Consider the following 13,864-nt stretch of genomic DNA (forward strand, 5'->3'; position numbering starts at 1 on the left):
AGCTTAGGCAACCAGTGGCTCGACAACTGCTGTGGAACTATTAGTTCCAGCATGCCACACCTGACCCATCAGCCAACGAGCTGCTGGTTGCTAAAGTGTCTACTATAGGATCTTAGGAAATATGCTTAACAAGTGTTATTCATCTCCACTAGACCCAGGAGAAATCACAAGATTTGCTGAAGAGGCGTCCCTCTATTGTAACGTATGGATACTATACAGTAACTGCTGAAATGCTTCATGCGAGTCACTGATCCTCCTTAGCGAAAAATCCATTATTTCTCCAGTGAGAAGATGCCAACCCCTGTAACGCTGTGTCAGCAAGTTTGCCGACAGGGAATAAATCTACACAATGCATTTTGTTTTAAAATAATGTAAGCTGCAGTGGGGAGCCAGGGTGGTTGCCATCTACTGAATAATAATTATAATGAAATAAATGTCACCCATTGTAGCCAATTGAAAGAAAAAAAAATTCTCAAACACGTGGTTTTTAAATAGGACTCAGGGAGAGCGGAGGCTAAAATCCGGGGTAAGAAACGAATCGATAGCACCTAGAAAAACGCCAACTCTCCGAAAAGTAATGTTAGCACACTGACCCCACTTTCTGGTTTTGTGTCGTGCCAATTTCAATATTGCCAGCAGCGCTCACTAACACTTTGCAAAACTACATGGGCGATTTACAGAAATGCCTGTCACAATGTAATGGATGTGGTCCACTACTCAGGAGCAAGAGCGTTTTTACCATACAAGTGCATGCAGCCTACAGTTTATCATTATGTTTTCTCTCTTGATCCACCCGAGAACGGTTACACGGAAGACAAAGTGAACTGCATCTGCCAGAGTAACCAGTTACATTCTACAGATATTCTACATTCCCTTTCCAGATTGTCTACAGTAACCCTTTCCATGTCGCAGACATAAAACACACAGTGCTAGTCCCAAGCAGACGTACCCAAGAGATACGTTATGAATGGAGGTACTTATTACGACCGACTTGCTTGTGGAGTGACGGCAGCTACCATTACCTGCGCGTATATGAGCTTCCAGCTAACTGCAGCAGCGCACTGCTGGCCACATGTGGGGATTCTGTCCCTGATAATAAAACTTCTCCACTCCTGGCCCCTCAATCCCCTGGCGGGATCACTATCTGGTTGGCGTATCACCCCCTGAACCTATAGATGCTGACTTCATGTCACTCACATAGAGCAGTGGTTCTCAAACTCGGTCCTCAGGACCCCACACAGTGCATGTTTTACAGGTAACCCAGCAAGTGCACAGGTGTATTAATTACTCACTGACACATTTTAAAAGGTCCATAGGTGGAGCTAATTATTTCACTTGTGATTCTGTGAGGAGACCTGCAAAACATGCACTGTGTGGGGTCCGGAGGACCGAGTTTGAGTACCTGTGACATAGAGGAAGCAAATCCTGCCCCCTGGTGGCACAGGGGAGCCAGGATGAACGTAGGATGCCCAAAATCATTGCGGTGGTGTTGCAGTTGGTATCAGGCAATTAGCCCCATATCACACTGTGGGGTAGTCTTGTTACGGAGAAGACCACCATCAAACATGGCATAAACAGGGTCAGTCAGGGTGCTCATCTTCTGTCCACACCCATAATCTGCTATGACTGCAGAAGCGACAATGGACAATCAGCCACTCATCGGCGGAGTGCAAAATCACACATAATAGTTTCCAATTGATAGGACATCTGCTTTCAGAAAGCCCAAGGAATGTGGGTGGAGGTGGGGCGCTGGGAATTGTGACCTAGAATGAATGCATACGAAAGTGGGAAAAATTGGCCCAGGTACCCGAAGCTTAGAAAAAAAGCATGCAGGCCTCTGGCAGTGAAAAGGTTAAATGTGTTATCCTTATGCCATCACAGCAGATTTGTAGGTTAATACAGGTAAAGGTATGCCAACAAAGGGAACTAAACTTTGTTTACTTTAATAACGGCGACTCAGCAGGGATTATTTAGCAACATTGCATTTGGGTGCAGCATTTTTACTAGAACAAAAAATAAAATTAAAATAAACAGCAGACACTTGGTTACGTTGCTTAACCTGCACCAGGCAGATGAACCCTAATCGCTGCACCAGTTACTAAATAAGCCCTGACAAATTATTGTCATAACAATGTCCGCCAGATCCCTGTATTTGTCGGCTTGGAGACAATTTGGGGGCGGTGTACCAAAGTTTGAAGAGCAATAACGTGGAGGGAGAAAGTACCAACCAATCAGCTCCTATCATTTTTCAAACACAGCCTATAACCTGGTAGTTAGACACTAATTCAGAGGTTCTCAAACTCGGTCCTCGGGGGCACACACAGTGCATGTTTTGCAGGTAACCCAGCAGGTGCACAGGTGTATTAATTACTCACTGACACATTTTAAAAAGGTCCACAGGTGGAGCTAATTATTTCACTTGCGATTCTGTGAGGAGATCTGCAAAACATGCACTGTGTGTGCCCCCGAGGACCGAGTTTGAGAACCTCTGCACTAATTGGTTGGTACTTTATCTCTCTCCAAGTTTAATAACATCTACCCACAACTCCCTATCAGCCACCCTCGTTTGACATTTTCCAAGTTACCGACACATAAAATATCCTACAAAAAATATTTTATTTTAACAACATAAGGTTTCTTTGTAAAATGCTACCTGTAGGAGTTTTAGGATGTGCCGTGAAACCAGGACAGAACGGAACAGAGCCAGAAAACAGCCACGTGAACACAGGTTTACAGCAGGACACAAATTATACTACAGCCCCAGTTTCATAACAGATTAGCGTGGAAGTAAAAGCCAATGTTAAGGTTGCCATGGGTGGTGACCCAACATGACCAGGATAATTGTGGGAGATCAGGAAGGGAAGGTGGAAACAGGACAGCAGGTGAAGAGTTAAAGGGAAAAGGAAAATCCAGCAGCCGCCAGGGTGACAAGAAATATTTTGAATGACAATGTGACAAGGGGGAACTGCTACACAGTATCATTTATTAGGGTTCCGATTAGCCTCAATGGCAGAAAATAATACCAAGACTCAACATTCTAACCTGAATGTACCGTCAAATGTAGTAAGCGCAGCAAATACAATGAAGACCCCCGTACACCCTTTGTGCGCCAGCCTTACCTTGTGCGATCGCTATAGATTCGAATCTGTGCAGCTCTTTCAACAAGCAGCTTCGCTCGGTGGCATGAAGGCTGTATATGAAGTCTCTGGCACCTTGTGCCGAGTTGAGTGGCTCCATCGGCTCCTTTTTCGGGTGTGTGCCCATCAGCCGGCAGCATTGCAAGGCAGAAGTCCCCGGGCATCTCCTGACGGTCATCCCTCGCCAGCTCCAAGGCTTTAGGGAGACGGTGGGACGCAGAGCAGTCCGGCTCAGCAGCGGGAGCAGGGACATGGTTCTCCGAAGGAAGACTTCCTAGCTCCTGCTAGTGAGCGATGATGTGACTCAATGCTGATGTATAGGTCAGTGACACCGGTCTAACCACACTTCTACATATATGTAAATGTGCATAGGTTAGGGTAATTATTGCACAGGTGTGGAAGAATGGCAGCTTTGGAAATAAAAATTGTTCGGGGATTTAGAATTTGTCCAGCTGCTGGACATACATACTGAGACTAATGTAAGCAGCTTAACGTCTGTTATCAATGCATATATAACTATCAACGGCAAACTACAGTACTAACACAAGGTGTCTACATAGACGTCACCTATCGATGGTAAATACTATTCTGCAAGACTATAATGTGATACCGGACTGTGCAATATACAGGGGTATTAGGTGATGGATTACAATCAGGGCTAGGAATCAGATAGAAGACTATTCTGCATATAGGATATATATAACAATGAGAAGGGTCTGGAAGTAACTTGGTACAGGCAGATTAGGGCTGGGGTGCAGTGGATGTGCTGTAGCAGTTGTATTACACGTTAATGCATACACACATTATATACAAATACACTATATACAAGCAAGGGGGGAGGTGAATGGGACAGCATGTGTCAGGTGCATCTGTATATGGAGATCAGCATATAGGTGGTGTGTATAGGAGCTGTGTGCATGTGTGATATGGAGATCAGCCTATAGGCGCTGTGCAAGCAGCAGGGGCTGCATATAGATATATATAGTCCAGATCAGCGGCTGTTATTCTGCATTTAGCCTGGTGTGGGTATAGGGCGAGGGAGCAACTCACCCTGCAGAGGATCGAAATCCTCTAGCAATACCCCTGGTCCCGGGCTCCCTCTGTGGCCTGTTCTGACAGACGTGGGGCTGCTCACAGCTGATATCCCCGGGACCGAGAGCTGGGAGCGGCTGAGAGGTTACTGCTGCTGCTGCTGTCCCCGGGAGTCCCAGGGCGGCTGACTGGCGAAAGGAACTGCGCATGCGCTGACGAAGCATCACTGCGCGCTCCCGGGCGGTAACAGCGAGGCGCATGCGCAGTGGTATGCTATGGTGCTGCTCTGCTTATTATAAGTCTGACAGGGGCATTTGGGGGTCAGAAAGGAAAGTGTCATTTCCAGGGTCCTCACACATAACATGCATCACAGTTAGCAATGTGTGTAAATAATTTCCAGAAAAAGAAAAAAATATATATATAAATGTTTACAGTGTGTGTGTGTTTATATATATATATATATATATATATATATATATATACACACACATATATACATATACATATATACATACAGCCAGGTCCATATATATTGGGACATCAACACAATTCTCATAATTTGGCCTCTGTACACCACCACAATGGATTCTAAATGAAACAAGCAAGATGTGCTTTAACTGCAGACTTTCCGCTTTAATTTGAGGGTATTTACATCCAAATCAGGTGAACGGTGTAGGAATTACAACTGTTTCTATATGTGCCCCCCACTTTTTAAGGGACCAAAAGTAATGGGACAATCGACTCAAAAGCTATTTCATGGACAGGAGTGGGCTATTCCCTCGTTATTTCATCATCAATTAAGCAGGTAAAAGGTCTGGCGTAGACTCCAGGTGTGACATTTGCATTTGGAATCTGTTGCTGTCGACTCTCAATATGAGATCCAAAGAGCCACTATCAGTGAAGCAAGCCATCATTAGGCTGAAAAATCAAAACAAACCCATCAGAAAGATAGCAAAAACATTAGATGTGGCCAAATCAACAGTTTGGAACATTCTTAAAAGAAAGAACGCACCAGAGAGCTTAGCAACACCAAAAGACCCGGAAGACCACGGAAAACAACTGTGGTGGATGACAGAAGAATTATTTCCCTGGTGAAGAAAAACCCGTTCACAACAGTTGCCCAGATCAAGAACACTCTCCAGGAGGTAGGTGTATAGGTGTCAAAGTCAACAATCAAGAGAAGACTTCACAAGAGTGAATATAGAGGGTTCACCACAAGATGTAAACCATTGGTGAGCCACAAAAACAGGAAGACCAGATTAGAGTTTGCCAAACAACATCTAAAAAAGCCTTTACAGTACTGGAACAACATCCTATGGACAGATGACAGATTTTGCCCGTGCTGCACCCCTTCAATGGAACGCACTCCCCCGCTCCATTAGACTCTCCACGACCTTGCAAAGCTTCAAACGGGCACTAAAAACCCACCTATTCATCAAAGCATACCCTCCCGATGCATAACCCAGTGCTGAAGCCGCGCCTCCACCCCCCCCTGCCTCATGCCGTGAACATCTCAGCTTTGTTTGCATACTGCCATCAGGCTACATCCCACTTGCCTGCACCTCTTGTCATCTGTCTGTCACCCCTCCCCACTAGATTGTTAGCTCTTCAGAGCAGGGCCCTCCTTCCTCTTGTTATCTAAGCCCTCGTCTCGACACATTTCACTCGCAGCTCTCCCCTACTCAATGACCATCTTCATCCTGCTAGTAAAGGCTCATCTCCATCTATGGCCACCAGCCTCTAGTAGTACGATTATCACTCCATCAATACTTACATCTTAGCTGTATTATGTCTTGAGAACGTGTGGTGCTCTGTTACCTGTACTCTATTTCTGTTATTTATTTACTGTAATGCTATGTTTTGTCTCCCTGCACTGTCCTTTGTATGGCGCTGCGAAACACATGTGGCGCCTTATAAATAAAATTTAATAATAATAATAATGAGACAAAGATCAACTTGTACCAGAATGATGGGAAGAGAAGAGTATGGAGAAGGAAAAGAACTGCTCATGATCCAAAACATACCACCTCATCAGTGAAGCATGGTGGTGGTAGTGTCATGGCGTGGGTATATATGGCTGCCAATGGAACTGGTTCCCTTGTATTTATTGATAATGTGACTGCTGACAAAGGCAGCAGGATGAATTCTGAAGTGTTTCGGGCAATATTATCTGCTCATATTCAGTCAAATGCTTCAGAACTCATTGGACGGCGCTTCACAGTGCAGATGGACAATGACCCGAAGCAGAGCCGGCCATAGGCATAGGCAAACTAGGCAATTGCCTAGGGCATTTGATATGCCTAGGGGCATCATCATCTTCTGCTGATTAAAATGATATGCGGCATGCCTATATTCTGTATGTAGCATTTCATATGCAGATACAGCCACAGTCTCACACAGTATATAGGCATGCTGCATATCAGTTTAATCAGCAGAAGCTGCTTGTGCATCCTAGCCACATAGCAATGCAAATAAGATGCATTTTCATTAAAAAAAAGGTGCCCGACGTTAACATTGATGAAAGATTTTGAGGACACATCTGTATCCAAGCAGAGGCAGAGGTCACAGTGTTAGTGGAAGTGGTGTGTGCATGTGAGTGGGTTGGTTATGCAGTAGTGTTCGGTATATGTATAAGGAGCATTATGTGTGTCATGTAAAAATGCATTAATAATGGGCAACATATGTGTAAAGGGCCACTATGTGTGTCATGTGTATAAGGGCATTAATAATGTGCGGCATATGTGTAACAGGGTACTACTGTATGTGTGTCATTATATGTATAGGGGCATTAATAATGTGCAGCAAATGTGTAGGGGGCACTATGTGTGTCATTAGGGGTATAAGGGCATTAATAATGTGCGGCATATGTGCAAGGGACATTATGTGTAAAAGGGCATTAATAAAGGTTGTCATAATGTGTAAGGTGCATTATGTTTATAAGGACATTAATGTGTCTCATATGTGTAAGGGGCATTACTGTGTGGAATTGTGTATAAATGCATTACTAATGTGTGGCATTATGTGCATAAGGTGCTCTACTATGTGGTGTTGCATATAGAAAGGGCACTACTGTGTCGTCTAATGTGAATAAAGAGCAATAAAGAGTGGTGTAATGTGAATAAGGAGCAATTCAGTGTGATGTAATGTGAATAAGGGGCTGTACTGTGAGGAGTAACGTTTATAAGGTAGAGTGATACAACTGTGGGATGTAATATGAATTATAGACACTATCGCAAGATAAAATGTGAATAAAGTTGCAGTACTGTGTGGCGTAATTGGAATTGGGGTTACTATTGTGTGGCCATGCCCCTTCCCAGCAAGAAGATGCCCCTTTTGGGGCTGTGCGTCAAATGTGCGAACTGTTCCTATTTAAAATATAGGGGTACAAGGACTGCTATGGGTGAGGGGTGATGTGCTGGGAAAGAGGTGCAAGGTCAGAGGCAGAACCAGCGGTGATGCTAAGGGGCACCAGCCAAAATCTTGCCTAGGGCATCATATTGGTTAGGGCCGGCTCTGACCCGAAGCATACTGCGAAAGCAACCAAAGAGTTTTTTAAGGCAAATAAGTGGAATGTTATGCAATGGCCAAGTCAATCACCTGACCTGAATCCGATTGAGCATGCATTTCACTTGATGAAGACAAAACTGAAGGGAAAATGCCCCAAGAACAAGCAGGAACTGAAGACATTTGCAGTAGAGGCCTGGCAGAGCATCACCAGGGATGAAACCCAGCGTCTAGTGATGTGTATGCATTCCAGACTTCAGGCTGTAATTGACTGCAAAGGATTTGCAACAAAGTATTAAAAAGTAAAAGTTTGATTTAGGATTGTTTAGTTTGTCCCATTACTCTTATTTGCATGATTGATGCTTATAGTAATCAAATATTTCCATTTCATACACACAAAAAATTGCATTGTGCTGATTGTACTGGAAAATATGGGACTGTGCTTACAAGTAAATTGCAATGCTGTACAGTAGAACCCTTTTCCGGCGTTGTATTATTATTAACCCTGGTGGGCATTAAGCAGCCAACTCAAAAACTATATAAATTTTTAATCACCTGTTCAATAAATACAGTATATGCTGCAGAGTGGTGCAAGCTAGGAAGTGTAACAACTAGGGTTACAACCACCTCATCCCCTTAATTCTGGACACATATTAATTACACAGGTTCTGTGGCTGGCTGACTTCAAGACTTCATTTCACCTGGTTTTAATCAGCCACAGAGCCTGTGTAATTAGTATCTTTCCAGAATCAATAGTGTTGAGGTGGTAACCCTAGTAACAACATATCTGCGTTGTGTTTTGTCAGTTTTACAACTTTCAGGGGCAGATTCAATTAGCCCTGAGCTATTCAATTAAGGTGCAGATTCCCTTTGGGGTTTAATGGCAGAGGGAGCCCATACATTCCAGACTTGAGTTAGCCTCGAGTTTCCTGCGCTAAGAAATAGCCTATCTGAATAGCTCCGGGAGTTAAACCTGGAGCTTTATCTGTGCAGTAAACACTGTGGCTGAAAGAATCTACCCCTTAGGGTACAATAATCCCCGGTTTCATGTTGTTCAGTTTACTCTTTTGCCATGACCTTAACCCCCACCCCTCCCCAGCCTAACTCTAACCCTTCCAGGTGGCACCTAAACCTAACAACCCCCAGCAGCCACATCTTAACTCTCCCGTGTTTACATATCTTCGGGGATCCTGGCTCTCTGTATCCCAGCAACAGGATGCTGACGACTGTCAGGATTCTGGCATCGGTATTTTGGCTGCCTGGGATCCCGACAGCAGGGATCCTGAATGCAGGGGCATAGCCAGAACTTTATGGGCCCCATAGCAACATTTTGAAGGGGCCCCTGTCACAATGCTTCTAGATGGACACTTCTCCACAGCAGTTGTTAATTTTCTGCCCAGTAAGTTTCTTCTTCTTCTTCTTCTTCTTATTTATTTCCAGTTATTTATATAGCACACACATATTCCGCAGCCCTGTACAGAGAATATTTGCCCATGCACATCAGTCCCTGCCCCCAGTGGAGCTTACAGTCTATATTCCCTATCACATGTACACATACATTCACACTAGGGATAATTTTTGTTGGGAGCCAATTAACCTACCAGTATATTTTTGGATTGTGGGAGGAAACCAGGGCACCCAGAGGAAACCCACGCAAGCATGGGGAGAATATACAAACTCCACACAGTTAGGGCCATGGTGGGAATCGAACCCATGACCTCAGTGATGTGAGGCAGTAATGCAAACCATTACACCATCCTTACTGCCCAGTAATAGTGCCTTAGTTCATTTTCTGAACCATAGTAGTGCCTTGGCTAAGGTTACACCCCATAGTAATGTCCTAGTTTATTTTATGAACCATAGTAGAGCCCTAGTCCATGTTATATAACATTGTAGGGAAGCCAGTATACATTATGCAACATAGTACACCGACACCCAAGTTATATTATGACATTCAGAGTCCCTAATTCATATTGTGCCATATTACAGTGCCACCAGCTAATATTCTGCCACACTATAGTGCCTCCACTTCATATTGTGCCACATTATAGTGCCCCAGTTCATACAGTATGTGGCATACATAACATTATAGTGGTTCAGTTTGCAGCACTGCATCCCCGGCAGGATTCTTATGTAATTCTACAGATGACAAGTCGGGTCCTACCCTGTGAGTCTTATCTAGAGACGTACTAATAGAATCCTGACTATGCGCTTTCCCTGTGAGGTTTCTGTGCAGCAGCCTCCTCCCAGGTAATAGACTTGATAAGTAGATGTGTTACACCTTATAACAGACGCTGAGCCATTAGGTGGAAATAGTTATTAAGCACTAAATATAGTGTTTGACTGTTTTTCATCACCTCAGCAATTGTGACTGGTTTTCCTCTCCAAAACCTGCGCTGTGTTCCACCCTTTTACCAGTTTAGTGAACTGCATCTTTTTTTGTCTATTGTCTGTATCACCATGGATGTGTGATTGTAGTGACTCGTTAGTACATCCTGAGATTCGTCTGGCTCTGGGTGGGTATCATACTGTATGCACCTGGCTTACTACAAGTCACCATCATCAGCATTGTGATTGTATTGGCACCCGAATAAGATGCATTTGCTTGAAGGGGTGTAGTATGGCTGACCGGCAGTCAGGAGACCGCCTGTCAGCATACCGACGCAGGGATCCCGGCGGGGAGGGGTGAGTGCAGCAAGCCCCTTGTGGGCTCGCTACGCTGCAGACTCGGTGGCGACCTGCGGTTGCCACAGGTTCTATTCCCACTCTATGGGTGTTGTGGACACCCACGAGTGGAAATAGTCCCTGTTGGTCAGCATGCCAACCATCGGGATAGTGAGGGGTCGGGATTTTGGTGGTGGTCATGTGACCTTCGGTCTCCCGACCGCCGGTCACATGAATACCACCCGCTTGAAGACATCCTTACGATCTTTACTTACGGGAGAACATCCCTCCCCATCCCGTTACACCAGTCCAGTCATAAGGCTCATTGCATGCTGAGGCATTTTTAGTTTTGCACTGGCACCCAAATATATACTGGGCATGCGCAGTGCGAACTGGCCTACCTCTGCCTCATAGGGATTGCAGGTTCATATATACAAATTCTATACAGACTGTCCTGTTTTTAGCTAATCAATGATGGATCATAGACACGTCCTGCACTACCCATAGGCAAATGCAGGGGGGTTTCTGGTTGCCCGTAAACCCCACCCTCTTGGCCAGCAGCTCAGATTATGACCACAATAGTATATAATACGATTAAAATATGATTACAAGAGCTGCCGCCACAACATGCAGTGTAAGGGACAGAGCGGAGCTGCTGCACATGCCCGGTGTTAGCAGCTTCTTCTACCAAGTTTGCTGTGTGTGTGGATTTGAGCCCTCAATCAGTGCACTGGACCAGAGAGTAGCTGCTAGGATGAAGAGACAGGGGCCTTACCATGAGGTTGGAGAATGTGTGCTTAGAAAGTGCAGTTCTGTCTCCTCCTGTTTCTGTTATGTTTCTGCATTTTTTTATTTATTATGACATGTTAAACCTTTTCCTGGCCACTTGTCATTTATATTAGTTAATAAATATGTTTATCTATAGTGCGATGTATAAAAAGACCAATGTTTACATTAATGTCCAAGGTCATTACTAGGTTCTTCTACCGCTCTCCCAGACTCCCGCACTTATTTCAATGTTCCGTAGAGTGGGAGATTATGGATTGCATTTGGAAACCCCCCTCTAGAAATCCTGCGTGTGCCACTGCTACCCTATTGCTTCCCTGTATAAAAAATAAACTGTGTTCATTCTTCCTCATGCATAGTCATTCTACGTCTCTCCTCTAGCACTTTGCTATCTATTTCTTCAGCTGCAAGAACGCAATGAAGCATAGAAGGAGGAACGCAGATGCGTCCAGAACCAAAAGTGTTTTTGTTACCACGAGAGAAATGTATATTAATAAAAAACAAAATAATAGTTTTCCAAAAACGCAAGCAGCACTTTATTAAATATAACACAAGGGCTAGTGGAAGGAAAATGTAGCAATTTGCATTGGGGAAAGAAATGGCGCACTAAGGGCCCAATTCAGACCCGATCGCTGCTGTGTGTTTTCGCACAGTGGTCGAGTATCGATAGCCCATGCATATGCACCGCAATGCGTACACACGTCGCCAAATGGGCATCGCCGAACAGCGACAGGCCAGTGCGAAAATTTCAATCGCACGGGCGTTTGCATGCTGATTGACAGGAGAAGGCCGTTTGTGCGCGGTAACTGACCGTTTTCTGGGAGTGTCAGGGGAAACGCAGGCGTTCCCAAGCGTTTTCAGGGAGGGTGTGTGACGTCAGAGCCGGCCCCGATCAGCCTGTTCTCATCGCACTGTAAGAGTAAGTCCTGGGCTGCGCAGAGACTGCACAAAGTGGTAAAATAATTTGATGGTGAGTGTGGTGCGAACGGATTTGCAGCTGTCCGCTGACTGAGGAACATTTTCGCACGGTGTACACATGGGATCGCACACTTGCACGGCGAATATATATTCCCCCTTGGGCGGCGACTATCTGAACACAGGACAACAAAATTAGCAGCACAGCGATAAGGTCTGAATCACTCCCCTTCGTTATCACTGTAAGAAAAATGATGATAAATAATCCAGGTGCGTCATTGGGATCAGTGAAAGGCCCTTTCGAAAAGGGTGTGTGGCCTTTCAGAAAGGGTCATGACCTGGTGGCCCAACCCCGCTTCCATCACTCCGGAGGTGTGTCCTGCATTCCCGAAGATGCTGGGCTGCCCACAGAGACTTATCTGGCTGCACCTCCAGCTCCTTATGTCACACTGCTCCCTATCACTGAAGAGGAGTCTGCATTTGGGTATCACCCCTCGGAGGGTGACACCCGGGGGCGGTCCGCACCCCCTAGTGATGCCACTGCCATACCCCAAAGTATAACAAGCATTCCTTTTCTTTTTCATTGTATATTTTTATTGAAGAAATATAAATGATAACAAAAAGTACATTACAGGTGTACAAAAATACCAAAGAATGTGTGCTGGTTTTGTGTTAAGCAGGGTACTGTACACACCAGCGAATGTAATTCAGGCAATGTGGGTTATTTAGCACAAGTGAAGGTACAGCCATACTCAGTGTTACACTGCTGGGTTATCAGATGGAGACAGCGCACCAGCCAGTGACTACCATTTGTCTTAGGTAGCGGTGCAGGGCTCTGGAACAGCGATAATAGCGGGGTGAAGCCACAGGTCTCAGGTGCTAAGAGGATAGCCATCCTCCACTGTGTCGCTCCTACACAGTGACAAGATGGCGCCGTGCATGCACACTATCGGTGGCCATCTTGGTTAGGGAATGAAGCATCCTTAGAGAAGCCATGTTGTTGGAGACTGCGCTGTAGCGCACTTCACTTCTAACATATTAGTCTTCATTGGCATACACACAGGTCTCTTAAAAAGCCCCTGGGCCAGATACATCATCGCTTGGAAAGTGATAAAATGAAGGGTGAAAAAGTACCAGCCAATCACCTCCTAACTGCCATTTTTCAAACACAGCCTGTGACATGGCAGGTGGGACCTGATTGGCTGGTACTTTTTCACTCTCCATTTTATCACTTTCCAAGCGATGATGCATCTAGCCCCCTGTGTCTAATCTAAAATGGCGGTTAAGCTCACAAGCATGGGCTTTATATATGCATCCAAAGCACACAAGACCCCACCCTTACACAGAAATGATGTTTACTACACTTGCTGTCTTAATAATCTAAAATCACAAAATCCCACAATTTCCCAGAAATTTGCCTCATTTTGAGATGATATTTTAGTAGGAGGCACTGAATATTGACTCGGTTCAGCCTGTAACATGACAAGAGCTGATAGGCAGGAACTTTCTTTCTCCGCTTTTCCACTCTCCAAGACTATTAGTACATATGCCCCTGAGTGAGAGTTTCACAAAGAAGACAATGACTTATTTACATTTTACATTTTTTCAACAAAAATAAAACCTATGTTTCCTCAATAGAATAGGAAAAGTTTGATGGTGTTACTAATATTGGGGGTGATTCAGATCCCGTAGCAATCGCAAAGTACCGATTATCACTACTTTACATATGCGCAGGACCCGTTCAAGTAACTCGGCATCAGACTGTCAATCACTTACAATCTGATGCCGTAGCGGGGGCGGAAGGGAGCGTCGACGACCTCTGTTTG

The 13,864-nt window shown here is 44.8% G+C and overlaps 1 protein-coding gene across 3 annotated transcripts in view; it reads right to left on the bottom strand.

Annotated features, from left to right (window-relative positions):
* The window catches only part of TMEM65 (transmembrane protein 65), a 159,021-nt gene extending 154,611 nt beyond the window's left edge, over positions 1-4,410 (bottom strand). Inside the window, exons 1-2 of one of the 3 annotated variants that reach the window (XM_063924403.1) lie at positions 4,188-4,410; positions 3,120-3,485 (exon numbers count right to left, since the gene is read on the bottom strand). In XM_063924403.1, the coding sequence (XP_063780473.1) occupies positions 3,120-3,390 (271 nt within the window). In that variant the 5' untranslated portion in view covers positions 3,391-3,485; positions 4,188-4,410. Of the gene's footprint in view, positions 1-3,119 lie in introns of all 3 variants that reach the window. The other 2 variants (XM_063924402.1, XM_063924404.1) reach the window with 2 other exon arrangements.
* Positions 4,411-13,864: the final 9,454 nt, after the last annotated feature.

The sequence above is a fragment of the Pseudophryne corroboree genome, chromosome 5 (genome assembly GCF_028390025.1).
Source record: "Pseudophryne corroboree isolate aPseCor3 chromosome 5, aPseCor3.hap2, whole genome shotgun sequence".
NCBI lineage: Eukaryota > Metazoa > Chordata > Amphibia > Anura > Myobatrachidae > Pseudophryne > Pseudophryne corroboree.